Genomic DNA, 20,215 nt, shown 5'->3' with positions numbered 1-20,215 from the left:
AGGATTGCTTTCGGATCCTTTGCGCCATAGAGTTGCTCCTTGTGGTTGTGTAGGGAGGCCATCAAGTACACCTCTGGCATACCACATCAGTTTTGACTGTTTCCACCATTGCCACGGAGCTGCATGTTCAGCCTTGGTGGATGATGCAAGCCACGGCTGTTGTCTGACTGGATTTTGAGCAGCCGTCCCCGAAGCTGAGACTGTGCTTAAATAAGAGCCAGATTAATGTTATTTTGAAGTCCTATCCTCTGAGTCACAACCACACCGTCACTGTCTGGGACAATTAAACCACTTGAGATGCCAAGTTGGTATTCGTTTGAGAACAACGAGCAAGAAATTGCAGTTGAATGGACCGGTAATGAAAGCGTCCATACAAAAGCAAGATATCTTGCTGAGCAACTTCATGTAGAGCAGAACAGGACACTCATTTGGCATAGTGCAGGGCAAGCAGGGAAAGAACATGTCTCTGGACAATCAAGATCTTGTCATTCAGCAGGAATACCTTGTCACACCTGGTGTCAAAAAGAAGACTTACGAAATTCATGTGATGTGATGGGATGAGGTTGGATTGTGGAAAATTGATCACCTATCCATGCCATTTCATAATGTCCATAGTCAGCTGCAGATGAGACCGAAGCAGGGTTTCTGAGGTGACCTTGATGAGGAGATCGTCCAGATATGGAATGACTGTCACTCCCATGAACCTCAGCCATGACCTTCGTTAATACCCACGGAGATGTGACCAGACTAAAGGGCAGAGCCCTGAATTGGTAATGATCCTTTCCTACAACAAATCTGAGAAGGTAGTGATATCACTTCCAGATTGGGATATGTACAGATGTGTCCTCATCCATCTTTGCTGCAGTCACACCAAACAGCCCCTCTTGGCACGCCAGGTCGAGTGAGAATCTTCTAGTGTCAGACATCTTTTTTTTTTACTGTAATGCAACGCAAGGAGTACGTGGAGACTGTGCTGATTAATTTGATACACCTGGGTCTCTGAATCTGCATACAAAGTACTACAATGTAGCAGCTGCAGTTTTTCCAATACAAGTTCTGTTCTGCTCCAAGTGTCAAATATCAAATGAATTAGCAGAGTCTCCTCATGGGACTAAGATGTATTTTTGGCAAAAGAGACGTCCAACGTTAGCAGAGTTGCATGGGACCTGGTATCACGCTGCATGGCATATTGAGGCTACATAAAACACATCTCTAAGTACGCCTCTTTTATATCCATGGCAGCAAGAAACGCGTTCTGCTCCATGGAACTGATGACCGTACAGATGGACTCCATCTTGAACATGACAACACTCAGATGTAAATGAGAATTTTGAGGTTCAAGATTAGACAAAAGGACATGTCAGGTTTTGGGACAATGAACAGATGAGAGTAAAACCCTGACCCTGCCTTGTCTGGTGGAACAGTAATAATGAACTTATACCGCAGTAGAGAAGATACAGACCCATGAAGGGCAAGATATTTAGTCTTGTCCTCTGAAAGCGGCGTGGGGAGGCTTGAGAGGTCTAGGATATAACTTTGTTTGATGATGCCCCCCTGAAAGCATAGCAGACTGGCCCCTACCACAGATCAGTCTAGGTGGGGAAGAGACCTGTCATACTGACAGCTTTTGAGTAGGCTTTGGCCTGGGGCACCTGACATGTCCTCACCACCTCTTTGGTATCTCCCATGAGTATGTGTAAAGTAGCCTTTTATGTGTAAAGTAGCCTTTTGAAAGAGCTCATTCACGTCCTGCTGGAAACACAAAAGGGACCTCTAGTTTTTTGTGGCAGGTTTCACAGGAAGGAAAATGTTCTCGCCTCCTGTAGCATCAGCAATGATGGCATCAACAGCTGTACCAAAGAGATCAAGCAAAAGGTAATGCTTCCAAAGCCCTTTGGATTCCACATTTGCCTCCCAGCATTTAAGCCAGAGAATACATCTGGTCATATGCAGGACCGTGTGTGTCTCTTAATTACGGAGAATCAGCTTCAGTGCCGCACCTTTTGCTGCTATATATATATATATATATATATACACACACACACTTGAATGCGAGGGGGGGCGCTAAGTTAATGGCTTGCCCCGGGTGCCAAAACTCCTAGTTTCGGCCCTGTTCATATTTTAGAACACATTTCAGAATCTTAAGGGTCATTTACAAACCACAAAAATGCAGACACACAACTAGGGCCTGGCTCTGGGAATGGATCTTGTCACTTTTAGTATACAGTATGTGCATGCATCAGAGCCTGCATACATAACTTTCAACAACTACAGGCGACTGCCTTGCATACATGTCAGCTGCATCAGCACAAAAACTCAGAACATTATAGGGTATATTTACTAAAGGTCATTTTCACCAATTTCCCTCCATTTTAAATCTAACAAAATCGATCTAAACTGATGTTGTGGTTCAGGGGCTACAATACACATTACTGACAGACATTTTTATATTGATTTTTAAATGTCAGTACATGTGTGAAAGAGAACATCGATTTGTATACATTTAAAATGGATGAAAATCAACCTTTAGTAATTATACCCCTCTCATTTTAGTGGACAAATAGCGGCAGGGTGGGACTTTGAATATGGCAGAGGACACATCAGGGCCTTAACTAGGGTGGTGCGACATGTGCCACTGCACAGGGCATTGCAAGCCAGGAGGCACTGTTCTACAGCACCAGTCAATTTTCTATTTTAATCACTCTCACTTGCAACTTCCTCCTCTTTAATCCCTGGCATCAGTGTTGGACTAGGCATAAAGGGCCCACCGGGGAAATGCAGTGGTAGGGGCCCGTGCTTAGGGGTGTGGCTAGCCCCAACAGAGGTTTGGCTAACCATTAGAGAGTGCATGGTCTGGGCCCCTTGATAAATATATATATAGTAAATACTGCTAGTGCATGCATGATAATGTACCAGATTAATAACAGCAACGCACTATAGATAATACACTATAGGCCTGTGCAGTGATGGTATAAGAGGATTGGTGTCCAAATCCATTTTCTTGAGAGTGTTCTGCAAGTATAGGTACTCTATAAATATATATCATGTGGAAAGGGTCATCACAGCAAGTGCTTTCACTGGATGTCAGGGCTCACATTATGTCTCTGTTTGAGAAATATGGGCCAATGCTTCTTCTGGCCCAGGGCACCAAATTGTCTAGTTACGGATCTGTGACAGATACTACTGTAGGTCCTGAACAATGGGGGTAATTCCAAGTTGATCGCAGCAGGAAATTTTTTAGCAGTTGGGCAAAACCATGTGCACTGCAGGAGGGGCAGATATAACATGTGCAGAGAGAGTTAGATTTGGGTGGGGTGTGTTCAAACTGAAATCTAAATTGCAGTGTAAAAATAATGCAGCCAGTATTTACCCTGCACAGAAACAAAATAACCCACCCAAATATAACTCTCTCTGCAAATGTTATATCTGCCCCCCCCTGCAGTGCACATGGTTTTGCCCAATTGCTAACAAAATTGCTGCTGCGATCAACTCCGAATTACCCCCACTGTGACAAACATACTGGTTAAAAATAAAACCTTGGTGTCAGTGTCAACAAAATTTGTATAGATGAAATCATGTTATATCAGTATGCAGCATAAGCAGAGGCCCATTTGATGTGAATACCCGTCTCTCCTGATGTAAAAAGAACTGATGAATGGCAGAAACATCCCTGGTATATTCTTCATAGAACAGTGAAAGCAGTTTACATACACAAAGAAAGTGCTGACCTTTATCATCTGCGCCACGTAGCTTTCTGGACCAGTGTAATCTGTCTTGTTTTTTACTCTCACCAACACGATGAAGTACAGATAATTCCAAATATTGTGCTCTTCCGTAATATGCTCCTCAAAGGACACTGTCTTATTGTCAAACTTATCTCTCTCCAGTCCTGCAGAGATGAATGAGATTTAGTATTAATGTACGAGGCATTTAGACAGTTCTTGTGCAGCAGTCAGTAAATGGTATACCTAACCAGTCTTCAGAATATTACTGCTTTACAAGAATCCTCTTGCTTCCCCCTTTCTTAGACAAAGAAATACTGACTGGTTAAAAAGAGGAGAATAGGTTAGGTGGTGTCTTACTGCCTGAAGCCTATAATGGAAATATAAAGTTGTTCAAAGCCTGTATAAGTTTTCTCCTATAAAAACTGGATCTACCATGATTCTACTGAAGTGGCAGCGCATATCTGGCTGGAGGATTATTAATGTCTGTCACTGCTTACATGTTGTCTTTGGGATAGACACTGAAGTAACCTGCCATGAAATAATCTAATTATTGGAGGTGCATAACTGTGTTATATTTGGCCACATTTACAACTCTGCAGTTGATGTGTTGGAGGCATTCTGTCTTCTACCTAGTTCTCTCCATTGCAGCGCACTATTCATGTGACTAAGCACTGGGGTGGCGCTGTATTAATGGGCTCTTCCGACCCCAACTGGAGTTGCAGCTGTTCTTCATTGGAGCGAGTGATTGCTTGGGTTGCTTTGAGCTGAACATCTATTGCAATCACTAAACTGTATTCCTCCTGAACATGTTTTAAGTTGACAGACTGTTCATATTGTAGACTTGTTTTTTATTAATATGGGGTAATATTGGACAATCTTATTCATGTGTCATATATCACAGTGTTATAAAGGATAGCTTGGTAGCAGTGCACATAGACATGCAGAGCAGATAAATAAATGCACAGCACAAAGTAAAGTCTTACTAAAGCTGATGACTGAGTAGTCGGTGTTCAGTGGTCTATTGGCTGGGCGGTGTAATAAGCGGTTTATGCATATCATACTCCTTGGCACTCTTGTTGAAATGTTTATGAAACTTTACAGGTAATGTGTGGAGATAACATGCAATGTCTGAGAATAGCAGAATGTTTGGTGATGTGTATGAATGTGAAGCAGAGGTGAGCCGAGCCAGATGGCATGTTTCCCTAGGCTGTTACAATTTTAGGTATGTGAGCTTCCTTTATTACTGCATAATTGGTTGTTTGCATGCCAATTGGTGGATGGCACTGGCAATCCGCCAATCACAGCTGTGAGAGGTCTCCACACTGATTGGTGGTTGGCAGGTGCTATCTACAAAGTGCTTAAAGCATCAAGCACGTAAAGAAGAGATGGCAAGGAAAGAGTCGGGTCCACAGGACAGGGGTGAGTAACTGAATTGACTGACCCTCATAAATCTGATATGGGCTAATCTGGGGGATGATTTGAATTGATGTAGCAGGAGGGAGGAGGGGTTTCTCATATCTAGGGTATAATTTTAATTGAGGGAGGGGGAGTATCAGATTTTGGGGTGCAATTTTTAACAAGGAATAGCGGGTTTTGGCCCTCATTCCGAGTTGATCGCACCAAGCAACTCTTTGCTGCTGGTGCGATCAACTAATCTCCGCCTATGGTCGAGTGTATTTTAACATAGCAGGACTGCGATCACTTGTGCAACCGTGCTAAGCTAAAAAAGTTTCACTCAAAACTAGACCAGCCCTGGACATACTTACCCTGTGCGATGGATCCAGCGATGATGGGCACGGCTTTGACGTCACTCCTCCCCCCTCCGTTTCCCTGGACACGCCTGTGTTTTGATTACTACTCCCCGAAAACGGCAGCAAACGGTAGGTTGACGCCCCGGAACGCCCTCTTGCTGTCCACCTTCTTTGCGGTCGCCGCTGCGACCGCTTTCTTCTCTGTACGTGATGTTGCCTGGCGACCTCTGTCGCCGCACAACGTCACGCGTGCCATGTGCATTCCTGACCCATTTGCACCGCAGCGAAGAACCGCTGCGTGCAAACGGGTCAGAATGACCCCCTTTATCCATAATCTTAATTTTAATGAGAAATAGACACCAAGTCTTATTTTTATTTAGGGATGGGGGTCAGAACTGAAGTCTGATTTTTAGCATAAGAGAACGATTGAGAAGATAATTTATTATCTTTCATCACTGTGAGGTGATCACTATTTCACTCTCAAATTGATAGTGATTTATTATACCCCCTTACCACAAATAACCCGAGTCCGACCTGGGTAAGTGAACACGGTTCCAAGACATGTCACGGTGGCTTGAAACTAGAGATGTGCGCTGGACCATTTCTGCTGGATTTGACTCTGATCCGTCATCCGGCTTTGGATTTGCGAAACCGCCATGATCTTTTTTTAAATTGTCAAAAAAAGCTAAAATCACACAATTTGTGCTTTTCTGTTTGTTCCTAGAGTATTGTTAACCTCAATAAAATAAATGTCTACTCATTTCTAGTCAATTTTGACCACCTCACAGCTCACAATATTGTTTTCACCAATATTAGCCAAAGGCTGTAGCGAGCTGGCTGGTTACCTATACCCCTTTTCCACTAGCTTTTATAACACAGGTAGATGCGCGGGGCCCATTCAAACTGCAGACTGTACCCGAGTTAGTAGCGGGTCTTGCGGTAGTGGAAAAGGGGTATTAGTCTTAATTTTTATGATTTGTCTTGATTTGTGGTCAGTGCTAGTGCTCACATCTGTATGTTGATTTTAGTTTGTAAGAGAGGTACATTTCCTTCCTCTGGGCGTGATGCAAAGTTGGATAAAATCGGGCCAATTGCGGGCTGATTCTCAGTTTGGAGCGCAAAGGGATGAAAATCAAAATGTCAACACCAAAGCATCGTCTGTCTTAAGGTCAACATGGTCAAAATGCCAACACTGCCATAAGGTCAACAGTGTTATAAGTTCTACAATCGAAGGCCGGAATTCAATAGATTATCGTGCCCAATCTCCCATCTAAAGGAGAAAGCAGGGTAATATTCAATTGTATGTCTTTAGCGCGCTGATCATGCTCATAGAAGTCGGGTTTAGCTGCATAAAACAGCTAAACCCAACAAGAGTGCTGGACGCGATCGCGAAAAGTGCTGTTTGGGCGAGGTGCGAGCTGCAATGCTATCGTGCCCGGAGCTACAATTAAATAGCTCCTTTTGGGTGCCATCTAGTGGCTGGAGGCGGAAAAATTTTTGAATTCTGCCCAAAATGTGATTCATAATGTCGACTACGAAAATGTAGACACATATAAATGTCAACAGTCATAATGTCGACATAGATAAAATAATAATTAATGATGGCCAGTTATAATGTAAAAATGGGGATACGGTCATTAGGTCGACACCACTTAGGTCGACAGTCATTAGGTCAACCACTATTGGTCAACATGTATTAGGTCGACAGGGTCACTAGGTATACATGGTCATTAGGTCGACATGTACTCGGTCGACAGGTCAAAGGGTCGATATGAGTTTTTCAATTTTTTGACTTTTTCATACTTGACGATCCACTTGGACTACGATTGGGAATAGTAATTTGTGCCGAGGGCAGCGGTAGCGGGGCGAGGCACCTTGTCCGAAGCATGGTGAGCAAAGTGAGCCATGTGAGGGGACAGGGTGCACTAATTGGGGTTCTCCGTCACTTTATGAAGAAAACGACACCAAAAAAAGTAAAAAAAACCCCTCATGTCGACCTTTTGACCTAGTACATGTCGACCTAATACATGTCAACCAATAGTGGTCGACCTAAGTTGTGTCGACCCATACCCGTAAAAATGTATGGAGTTACAATTGACCATTTGCTCCCAAACACGGGAAAACGGACAAAACCTGTCATACATACAAATAGGTTAAATCACAGGTTTAACCAATTTGTATGAACAACACTTTTTGTCTGTATTCCAGTGCTCTTATCCATTACCAGATTTTCATTCCAACCAGCCAGATCTGGCAAATGATCTGCCAGATAATTGTATAGTGTATGCTCAGCTTAAAATGTAACAGACACTAGAACGATAATGCCCATTTTGCTCATCTAATTTCGGGCATTCGGGCTGATCTATCGGGTGAAATCTGGCATTTTGGATGAGTTTCCAATCCGATGTGCATTCCCGTGAGGGTCAGATCGGCTCCCATAGATCGTTAGTGCTGCACTCGTGATATGTCGGTTCCCGCAGGCATGGCTGGGATCGCATAAGATATACTGCATGCAAAATGTACCAAATCTTATGGAACCACTCCCGGGAAGCTGTGTTCAAGGGAAATCGCCTACGACTTCAGCCTCAGACATATCGTTCTAGTGTATGGGGCCCTTAAATAGTATAGGCCCTTGCCTATGGTCAGTTTGTTATTTTAACTTAATATAAGAAAGTAAACATACTGTATTTCATGTTCCTGCAACCTTCAACCTTACTTAAAACAACTCATATGATACTTAGGGGTATATTTACTAACTTGTGGGTTTACAGCAACCAGATTCTAGCTATTACCTCTTAGAAGGTGCTAGATAAATTATATGAAAAATAGAATATGATTGGTTGCCATGGGCAACATCTTCATTTCTGTAATCCTGCATTTTTAGTAAATATACACCTTATATCAGGCATTCCCAACCACGGTCCTCAAGGCACACTAACAGTGCCGGTTTTAGTAATACCAAGGCTTCAGCACAGATGTTAAATCAAAATAACTTAGGTACTAATTAAGTCACCTGTGCTCAAGCATGGATATAACTAAAACCTGGACTGTTAGCGTGCCTTGAGGACAGTGGTTGGGAAAGCCTTCCTTATATGATAGGTTCATAGTTATTAGGCTGACCATATTATCCCTTTAACCTGGGACACTCATTACACAGGTTCTGTGGCTGCTTAAAACCAGGTGAAATACAACCTTGTAGTCAGCCAGCCACAGAACCTGTGTAATTCATGAGTGTCCCAGGTTAAAGGGATAATATGGTCAGCCTATAGTTATCATAGTTCATATGATAATATCAAATAGTAATTTTTGGAAGAATAGCTATAATTAATAGTAATCAGGATCACTGTCAGTGCATCTCATCATGATGCAATACCTCATGTAAAGATATTTATTACTGGCATTCAAAAAGTTGTTTAGATTATGTATTTGTTCAGCTGTGATAGAAAAGAGGAAATCTGGAAATCATGCACTGTTGTGCATCTAGCTTGCATTCAAACAATAAAAAAAATGTTTACCCTTATAGTGTTTTTGTAGCACAAGGCGATGGGTTTAGTTATGAAAGATAACACTATATTGTTTTTTGTGCAACTTAAATTTCATAATTGGTAAATAGTGTAAGACTTAAAATCCTATTGGCCTATCTCACTAACACATTATAACAATATTTATTCTATATGTTATTGGAAGAGCACTGTTTAATAATTAATAACATGGAATGATGGTAGCATAGGTTTAGGTATAATAGGTTAGTAAGGGGTGCGGTTGCTACAGAACTCTGGGGTCTATTCATACCTGGACTCAGCGGCACGTTCGCATGCAATGGCCGCATCTATAGTGCGTGTGTGCAACCCTTCACCATGCGGTCGCATCCCGGAAGGATGTGGCCGTAAGGTGATTGACAACAGCAGCCGTCGGGGTGGGGGGCAGGGGTTTGGGCATCGACGCTTTAGTGGGCACGGTCCGGACAACGCAGGAATATCCAGACCATTTTCGGGGCAGCTGTGATGTCACACGCAGCCGCTCTCTGAAATTTTTTTACATCAGACTGCCTGCCAGCACAGCTGGCCTGTGTAGGCAGGGGTCAACCTCTAATCGATCACGGGGCGGCGCCACAGACATGCTGGACAGCCTTGCCCTGTGCTGGGCGGCCCCCAGTATATGAGTAGATGGACGCAGATCTTGCTGTGGGAGACGAGATCTGCATCCATTTCTGAAAACTCCCTCTGGCCGATTCCAGGGCCCAGCCCTCCCCCTGCCCTGAGCTCACCTCCTGTGTACCGCGGGCTTCTCTTCTTGTAGCAGTGTGCTGCTGCTGCAGAGGCATATCTGCTGTTAGTGTCACTACTGGCTGTCTCTCTGTCCTCACTGATGCTAGGAGAAGGGCGTGGCATTGCTTAGCCTAACTCCTCCCAGCATCAGTGAGGATGGAGAGACGGAGCCGGCCGAGACACTGACCGCAGATGTGCCTGCAGCAGCAGCACACTGCTAAAAGAGGAAAAGCCATTGGTGTGGAGGATGGATATTGTGGTGTGGTGCGGGGGTGAAATGTTTGTCATGTGGAACCATTACGCATAGCTACACCCTGCATAGTAGTAAGGCCAACCAAAAGATAAATCAAAATAGGTCCACCATCTAGCAAGGAAGTGGTGGGGTATGAGTAAGGGCCCAAACCTTTGTCCTACTGAGTGGGTTTATACTTTATGGTCTTACAGAATCTGTGAGTCTATCAGGGCCATAACGTAGCCCTATTCCTCTATAACAGTGATGGCTAACCTTGACACTCCAGCTGTTGTTGAACTACATATCCCAGCATGCCCTGCTACAGTTTTGTTATTTGGCCATGCTAAAACTGATGCAGGGCATGCTGGGATGTGTAGTTCAACAACAGCTGGAGTGTCAAGGTTAGCCATCACTGTTCTATAACTACTACACATATCATTATAAACTCTGCCTCAGGAAGCTTTGAAGTCAGTCAAGTGATGACATTTTGGAGAGAAAAAAGATAGGAAAACTCTTTTCATGAATGCTGAAAATGTTAGTAACTCATGCCATTTCACACATGCTTAATTCCATGTTTAGTACAGTTCACCAAGTTACCCTCAGGCATTCTTCTCATTACAGCAACAACCATTAGCTTTAATGACAGTTCACATAGTATGCTCTAGCGGCAGGTTTGTCCAGTGTTTCCCATGAAACCTGTTGATGTTTATCACACTGCACACAATTAATATTTCAGATCAGGGTCATTGCTCTGGTGTAAAACAAAACATTTGCCCGGGGCAAGTTCATCATTTTATACAATAGTTTACTCATTATTCAGACATTTCTAATCATCCTGTCCAGGTGCAAAAATAGGGCTGATTCAGAGCTGTATGCAATGTGGCGCATCCGCGGATGCACTGATCTGCAATATTTCTGAAAGATCAATGTTAATCACCCAATACAGTACATTGTTATTCTGGATCCATTCTCAAGACATGATGTACCGACAGAATAAAAAAAATAAATCATGGTGCTGTAGCAGCGATAAAATGACCATGGGCCTAATTCAGAGTTGAATGCAGTGGCAAATATGTTAGCAGTTGGGAAAAACCATGGCTCTCATTCCGAGTTGTTCGCTCGCAAGCTGCTTTTAGCAGCATTGCACACGCTAAGCCGCCGCCTACTGGGAGTGAATCTTAGCTTAGCAAAATTGCGAACGAAAGATTCTCAAAATTGCGAATAGAAATTTCTAAGCAGTTTCTGAGTAGCTCGACACTTACTCTGCCACTGCGATCAGTTCAGTCAGTTTCGTTCCTGGTTTGACGTCACAAACACACCCAGCGTTTGCCCAGACACTCCCCCGTTTCTCCAGCCACTCCCGCGTTTTTCCCAGAAACGGCAGCGTTTTTTCACACACACCCATAAGGACAGTTTCCGCCCAGAATCACCCACTTCCTGTCAATCACACAACGATCACCAGAACGAAGAAAAAACCTCGTAATGCCGTGAGTAAAATACCAAACTTCTTAGCAAATTTACTTGGCGCAGTCGCAGTGCGAACATTGCGCATGCGCAATTAGCGGAAAATCGTTGCGATGCGAAGAAAATTACCGAGCGAACAACTCGGAATGAGGGCCAATGTGCACTGCAGGGGGGGGGGGGGGGGGGCAGATATAACATGTGCAGAGAGAGTTAGATTTGGGTGGGTTATATTGTTTCTGTGCATGGTCAATAATGGCTGCTTTATTTTTACACTGCACCCCACCCAAATCTAACTCTCTCTAGCCATGGATATACCTAATACCTGGACCATTGGGGTGCCTTTAGGACCGTGTTTGAGAACCTCTGATATGCAGACATGGCTTCTGCTGCCTCAGACCATGCTTAATCACTACCCCCCTCCGCCCCACACACACACTTTGTTGCAAAAGGCATGTAAAGTCTGTCTCGCTGCGGCTAAAATTCTGTGGGAGATAGAGTTTGATTCATGTTCCCCACTTTGGGCAACTTGGCATTTCCTGGAATGTGTGAATTTGAGGGTAGCTCTATGTGGTTACCTTATGGGATTGCTGTGGTTGGTTAGTTATATCAGGATGGAATTCTCCACACCTTTGCTTATTTATCTAATACTTATGGTCTTACAGCTCATCTGTTTTTTTAGGTATTTACAGCTTGAGCCGGGTACACTCTTAGACGATATCGGCACGATATGCCGATCGGAATGATAAATTGTGCTGTCTAGTATGTACCTGCAATTGCGCGCTCCCGCAGGTTGAATGCAACATCTTCTGGTTGGACGTACTCAACGACCAACTAGAAGATATCGTGTCCCACCCAGTGCAGTGTAATGAAGGACGGAATAAGATGAGATGGCAGAGTGTTGCTCCTACATTTTCTGAATCTCCAGTTTGATTGCTTGTCCGTACCCTGCCCGGCCAGACGCCATCTCCCTGTATTACGCCTCTCTGTTTTCATATCAAGGTACTGATGGGCTAAGTAATCTTAGTTCTCACTGGGATGTGGACTTGTTTTGTCTGATGACAATTGGAAAATTATACAGGTACTGGAGGCTGCCACAGTATATGTCAGATATCAACAAATCCAGCTTTATATCCTACACAGTTTACTGGACCCCAGTTAGGCTTTATGGTTTTGGAGGATTATCCTCGGATGTCTGTCCTAAATGTGAAGCTACCTCTGCTGATTTCTGGCATTTGCTTTGAACTTGATGCCTCCTCCTGGTCTGGAGTTGTTGTATATATATGGAGCATGGGTGTAAGGTTCCCCCTACTAGCTCCTCATCTGTGCCTCTTTGGTCTCAGCCTTGAGGAATCCCTCACCCTCAATTGTATGTGAACAATCTTTTAACACTGGTGCGTGTTTGCATTTCTAGAACATACTGTAGATGGCTCCTACTTCCCCTTCCATTCCCCACTGGATGGCTGTGGTTAATGTTACTGTCTCCCATGAAGTTTTATGTAATTAGTTCTTTGTAAGGATATTCATATGCCTTGCTAATAATTAAGGTTCAAAAAGGGTTGAGATTACCTAAAGGATAAAAAAAGGGGCAGATTAAATGGGCCAAGTGGCTCGTATCTGCCGTCAAATTCTACGTTTCTATTTTCTTTTGTGATACATAAAACTTCATGGGAGACAGTTGAATTAACTATGAAGTTTTATGTATCACAAAAGAAAATGCCCTCTGAAGTTTGATAGGAGCTGGAATCTCTTGCAAGAATCTAGGAATGCTATTGAGCCTCCTTCCCCAGATTATTCCTAATCTGGTTATGATTCTGTATGTAGTCCCTGCGCCAGCACGTCTCTTAATGTGGTATCACTGCTAATGATTTGTACTGTGTATGTTAATTCGGTACCGATGACTGGTCATCCCTTATTTAGAGTAGTCTGCACTGCCACTGTACATCTATTTTTGAGAGCAGCCATCATCACTATCAGCACAGATCAGCCTATCATGGGTGCATCTTTGTGTACGCTCATCTCTGAATAGTTCACAAATCTGCCTACGTGCTTACAACAAACCCACAGCAATCTTATGTTAAATGCAAACACCCCGTTACCACTCATTTATGCCCATTTAGCTGCAAGTGGAGATCCGAGTGCTGTGCAACTCTGAATAGCTCTGCATATCTGCAAAGATGTGAATGTACGCCTACACACCCTTGGACGCGTCCGCATTGCGTAAAACCGCAGTTGCTTGGTATGCAGCTCTGAATCAGCCTCCGTAGTCCTCAAGGCACACCAATAGTCCAGGTTTTTGTGATAGAGTGTGTGTGTTTGAGCTCAGATGGTTAAACCAAAATAACTGAAGTTCCAATGAAGTCACCTGTGTTCAAGCATGACTATCCTTAAAAACTGCATTTAAGGGGGATGGATTAAACTAGGAGTGAGGTTTAACAAGTTAAAAAATCTTGTGCACCTCGCACCCAATTTTGGATTACTGTGGATATGTATACTCAGTATCCAATAAAAAATAAATGGGTACAGGGTTTTCAGCGCTGATAACCCCACATCATGTGAAAAAAACACAAAACAAAAAAAGGTGCTCACCAGTATGGTGGTCTCCCCATCATCTTTGCACTGGGGAGGATGCTGCTGGGAGTCCTTGGGGCTTCTGGGAGTCTCCAGGAATGCTGGGAGGCTCAAAGGCTGCTGGAAGATGTAGTTCTCCCAGCAGCTGTCTCTACACTACACAGGGGGGTCACATACAAACTGCACACACTTATACACACTTGCACACAGTCCCAAACACTCATACACACTTACACAAATTACTATACTCACCACTGCTTCAAAAGAGCCGGCTCCCGAAACTGGATGCAGAAGACACCACTCCGCAAGGCAAGTTATTACAGACTAATTAAGCTACAGATGTAGCCGCGCTCAGCTTTATCGCGGAGCGTCCTGGTTGTGGCAAAGCTAGTGTGGCTATTGTGTCCGTGTACTATGAGGCTGCAATAGGAAATACACTGGGCAGAATCCGCAGGTGCAATGAGCATGTAAACTTCCAATTGCTTAATTAGTCCTCGTGGGTACCGCTAGGAGCCAGAGCAAGTCCTGGTGACTTTTCCTAACATTAACGATTTTAGGAAAAATCACACTTGCTCTGGAGGTGGGAGTCCTGCAATTGAATAACAAAAATCCTTTTTGGAATTTCTGCCCTCAAATGAATTCCCTCATTAGCATGCCTTGTGGATTGTGGTTGGTAACCCATGCAATAAATGTAAGTGTTTATACATACTTCCCAAAAAAATCTCATATGTAAAATGACACAGGGAAGGACTATTGGCGTGTGTATGTGGTGATTTTTCCACCTAACGACATCAGAAGTGAGGTTGCTGACCTGTACGGTGTAATACTTGGGATCCGGTCTCTAGGTCGACAGTAAGTAGGTCGACAGGGTCTTTAGGTCGACATGTTCTAGGTCTACAGGTCAAAAGGTCGACATGAGTTTTTCAAATATTTGTCTTTTTTTGCACTTTTTCATACTTAACGATCCACACGGACTACGACTGGGAATAGAAACCTGTGCCGAGCGCAGTGGCAGCGGAGCGAGGCACCTAACCCGAAGCATGGCAGGAAAAGCGAGCCATGCGAGGGGACACGGTGCACTAATTGGGGTTCCCGGTCACTGTACGGAGAAAACGACACCAAAAAAACATAAAAAACTCATGTCGCCCTTTTCACCTGTCGACCTAGACCAAGTCGACCTAAAGACCCTGTCGACCTAGTATCCCTGTCAACCTACTTACTGTTGACCAGTAGTGGTCGACCTAAACATTGTCGACTTACTTACCATCGACCTTACATATCACAACCGTAATAGTTGGCAGGAGACCTATTTCATGTAGCAGACATTAACCTACAGTAGCAACTTTTACTATACAACATATACAGATGCAGCCAAACTAATCGTTACTGTATATGTACAGTAACAATTACACGCGCACGAGTGCAAATAGTCTCACCCGCGATCAAATAATGTATTTCCTATGGAACGCGGGTGTGTCTGTTCGTACGTGCGCATAAACGGGCACACTACTTGTGCCTAGCTAATCACGGGTGAAAATAGTTGCAGCCACGATTAGCATAGCAACATCTGTAAGCAAATTAAATTTGCTGCGTAAATATAAAAATTGATGCAAGATTTCAGCGGCTGATTTAATTGTTTTATACTCTTATATGTACTGTACAAGTTTAAAGCTGTACATTTTAAAATTTGTTTCATCATTGATCAAACCATGCATAACTACTTCCTTGTACCAAAGCAGTCCACATGGAAGGAACTCTATCCACTTCCAGATTACTGCCACTTGTTAAAAAGGAGATTTATGGTAGACTTACCATGGTTAAATCTCTTTCTGGGAGGTGCACTGGGTTCCACAGGGAATACGTCGGGGTGTAGAGATGGCTAGTCACATAGAACCATGTTCTCACGACAGGAGAAGGGACTATAGGCTAATGCCATACAAACCCAAAGAAGCTAAGTGCGTCAAGGTGGGTGCCCTGTGGAACCCAGTGTATCAGAAAGGGTGGATGACAGGACAAAATGCCTAGGTCTGACACTCTCCCAGCAGAGGCAATAGCCATTAAGAACAGGACCTTGACCGTGAGCCATTTAAGGTCCACTGACTCAAGAGGTTCAAATAGAAACTCTTGCAGTGCATTCAGAACAACAGACCGATCCCATGGAGCCACAGGAGGGACGTAGAGAGGCTTAATCCGTAAAACAGTGAAAGTATGAATGTCAGGAATAGATGCAATTTTTCTCTGAAACCAAACCGACAAGGCAGATATCTGGAAGTAATGAATTTGTAAGCATTGTAATTCTTAGCAGCACACCAGGTGACGTAAGAATTCTAGACCCTATAATAAATCCACGCAGATGCCGGTTTGTGGGCCTTGAGCATAGTTTGGATGACTACCTCTGAGAATCCTTTGGCCCTCAGGAGTAAAGCTTCAAGAGCCACGCCGTCAACGCCAGTCTGGCCAGGTCTGGAGAGACACAAAGGCCCTGAACGAGGAGGTCTGGGCAGTGAGGAAGTAGAAGAGGACGCTCTATCGATAGACCCTGCAGGTCTGAGAACCAATGCCGTCTGGGCCATGTTGGAGTGACTAGAAGTAGTATTCCTCCATCTTGATTGAACTTCCGTAGAACCCTGGGCAGGAGTGACACTTGAGGGAACACGTAGGGCAGCCGAAAGTTACACGGAATTGCCAAAGCGTCCACGAACGCTGCTTGAGGATCCCTGATTCTTGATCCGAAGACCGGAACTTTGTGATAGTGTCGAGACACCATCAGGTCTACATGTGGTAGGCCCCACTTGTTCACTAGGAGTTGAAAGACTTCCTGATGAAGACTCCACTCTCCAGCTTGCACGTCCTGATGATTTGAGGAAATCACCTTCCCAGTTGAGGACTCCCGGAATGAACACTGACGATATTGCCGGCAGAAGGCATTCTGCCCAACGATGGATGTTTGACACTTCCATCATTACCATGCGGCTTTGACTGCCGCCTTGATGGTTCATGTACATTACCATGATGGTGTTGTCTGACCGTACTTGAACAGGCCTGTTCTGTATCAGAGGCAGGGCAAGAGGCAAAGTATTGAACACTGCCCCCAATTCCAGAATGTTTATCGGGAGGAGTGATTCCTCCATGGTCCACCAACACTGGAAAGAGTGTTGCTCTAACACCGCATCCCAACCCTTCAGACTGGCATCCGTAGTCAGTAGGACTCAGTTGGGGATCCAGAAGGGACGGCCCCTGCTCAACTGCTACTCCTGTAGCCACCAGGTCAGTGACAGGCGAGCCTCCGGAGTCAAGGAGATCATGTGAGACCTGATCCGATGAGACAGGCCGTCCCACTTGGAAAGGATTAACCTCTGTACAGGGCGGGAATGGAATTGAGCGTACTCTACCATGTCGAAAGCCAACACCCTGAGGCCTAGTACTTACATCGCCGAATGTACTGATGTACTGACACTCTTGGGTGAGAGAGGAAGTATCGGATCCTGTCCTGAAGTTTCAGGACCTTCTCTGGAGACAAAAAAAGTCGTTGACTGTGTATGTCCGGTAGTGCCCCCAGGTGCACCATGCTCCGAGCAGGGACCAGCGAGGACTTCTTCCAGTTGATGAGCCACTTGTGGGCTTGTAGGAACTTTACCGTCAGTTGGAGATGACTGAGGAGGACATCATGGGAGTTTGCCAGAATCAGCAAATCATCCAGATATGGCAGGATTCTTACTCCCTGGTGACGGAGATGAGCCGTCATCACAGCCATAACCTTGGTGAAGATCCGATGGGCCATGGCCAGTCCAAACGGCAGAGCCTGGAATTGATAGTGAAGGTTCCCAATAGCAAACCGCAGACATTGCTGATGCGCTATGGTGATAGGCATATACAGGTAAGAATCTTGTATAACCAGGGATACCATATAGTCTCTGGGTCCATGTTCAGTACAATAGAGCGCAGTGTTTCCATGCGGAACTTGGACACTCTCACAAACGTGTTCAGTGATTTGAGGTTGAGAATAAGCCGGAAAGACCCATCTAGTTTCGGGACTAAAAACAGGGTCGAGTAGTATCCTCTTGCCTCTCTGGGACAGAGGTACCGGCACTACCACTCCTGTATCCAGGAGGGAACGTTCAATCATCAGTAGAGCTTGCGCCTTTATCGGATCCGAATGGATAACCGATGTGCAGAACTGGCGAGGGGGACGTCTCTGGGAAGTTACTGCGTACCCGTGAGAGACAACTTCTCGCACCCATGCATCTGAAGTGGTTATTAACCAGACCTGGATGAATCTTAGAAGTCAGCCCCCAACCCTGGGATCCCCCAGGGAAATGCCTGTTCCGTCAAGCAGTGGAGCTTGTCATTAGAAGCAGGCTGACGAGAAGCCCAGGAACGTTAGGCCTTGGGCTTAGTGCTTGTTTGGTAGCACGAGACATCTCGGGTATGCCTGACCTTTGCTTTCCCTTAAGGCCCAAAGCAGGGAAAAGTGGTGCCTTTTGCTTTCTGTGCAGAAGGAGTAGCATTTGGAATTTTAAATTAGGTCTTCCCCAAATAAGATGTCCCCAGTAAAAGGGGAGTACCTCCAAGGACTTTTGGAGTCCAGGTCCACCATCCATGACCTCAACCACAGAATACGGCGAGCCAATATTGTGTATTGATCTGGGGGTCGCGGTTTTGAGAGTGTTTATCTTTATTCCGAGTTAAATTTTTGGCTTTTTGCTCTCCTGTGGCCCTGAGACATTTTGGTTCAGTGTGGAATACGTTCATGAAGAGGGATTATTTATTATATGTACCATACGTGTACCCCGAAAGTTACCCACCTCTCTTCTTTCAGTACCATTTTCTTGCTTCTGCTTATAAATCAAATAAAAACTATTGTATAAAATACGGCAAACCAGGACAGACGTATTCGACACCTTGGCAGCCAACACACCCGCCTCAGAGGAACGCCTCCTGGTGTAGAAAAAGTTGGCGGTGGTATTGTAAGACAGGGAATGTCTGGCATTGTCAGATATATCCTAGGGCAGCTCTTCCTCTAATGCCTGATCCAGTCATCAATCTATTTTGCAGCCCCAGGAGGACGCAATCATGGTCTATGTACAACACTCGTAATGGAGTAATAGACTTCAGGCATGCCTCCACACGCTTACCTGTCGGTTCCTACAGTGAGGGGACAGTGGTGAGAGGCAGAATGGACGACACCCGATGGGTGACACATGAGTTCACTAGCAGTGAATTACCTACTCGTTATATAACTCTGCAGGGGGAGGATATCGAGCTAATGCCAGTTGTAGACAGGGGGAATGTCTTCCCTGGATTAGACCAGGGGTCTTGTCTGATGTACACTTAATGGTCAGATTGTGGTAACAGAGTTTTAATTACCCTCTGACGTGTGAACATATCAGTTTGCTTAACCACAGTAGGGGAATCCTCTTATTATCAGTGATTTGTAGGATTTGTTACCCAGTAACCACCAGGGCAGTGGTATCATTTTGCAATGAAAAATCCTTTTCAAGAACACCTAACATAGGGACTGACAGGACAGCATGATCAGAGAGATTATTGGATAGTGAGGAGGAACCAGCACACTCAGATGACCCAGAGACACGAGAGTGACCTGGAATAGGGGTTTGCCTGACCAAGGAATGAGTCACAAGCTACAATCCGTGAGGCAAAATTTTCCCGCCCAAAGCGGAGTAAACTTGGGGACATCAGTGACTGTAATGTTACAGGTGGTCCGATAGGGGGCATAAAGCGTTCAACTAGAGAACCCAGTAGGTTTGAGAACGCAGCACATGTTGGCTCCTGATTGATTACAGGAGCTGCGGACTGACTGGGAGATGTATGAGACATAGGTGGTTATTCCGGGTTGATCGCAGCCAGCAACTTTTTGCTGCTGCTGCGATCAACTAGTCCACGCCTATGGGGGAGTGTATTTTAGCTTAGCAGGGCTGCGATCGCTTGTGCAGCCCTGCTAAGCTAAAAAAAATTCAAGCAGAACAAGACCAGCCCTATACCTACTTACCCTGTGCGACGATCTCTGTGATGCTGGGGCCGGCTTTGACGTCACTCCTCCGCCCCCCGTTCTGTTGGACATGCCTGCGTTATACTCACCACTCCCCGAAAACGGCTACAAACGGTCCAGATCCGCCCTGCCATGCCTCCTTGCTGTCAATCTTCTTAGCGGTCAGTGTCCAGAGCATGGAGGCACTACCAGGAGAC

General features: G+C 44.8%; 1 protein-coding gene across 1 annotated transcript in view; it reads right to left on the bottom strand.

Moving 5' to 3' along the window:
- Positions 1-20,215, bottom strand: part of ITPR3 (inositol 1,4,5-trisphosphate receptor type 3) — a 418,536-nt gene that overhangs the window by 11,406 nt on the left and 386,915 nt on the right. The window contains exon 56 of the mRNA XM_063954848.1: positions 3,729-3,889. Coding sequence (XP_063810918.1) covers positions 3,729-3,889 — 161 coding nt within the window. The remainder of the gene's footprint in view (positions 1-3,728; positions 3,890-20,215) is intronic.

The sequence above is a fragment of the Pseudophryne corroboree genome, chromosome 2 (assembly GCF_028390025.1).
Source record: "Pseudophryne corroboree isolate aPseCor3 chromosome 2, aPseCor3.hap2, whole genome shotgun sequence".
NCBI classification, from domain to species: domain Eukaryota; kingdom Metazoa; phylum Chordata; class Amphibia; order Anura; family Myobatrachidae; genus Pseudophryne; species Pseudophryne corroboree.
This window is presented reverse-complemented; position numbering and strand designations above follow the sequence as displayed.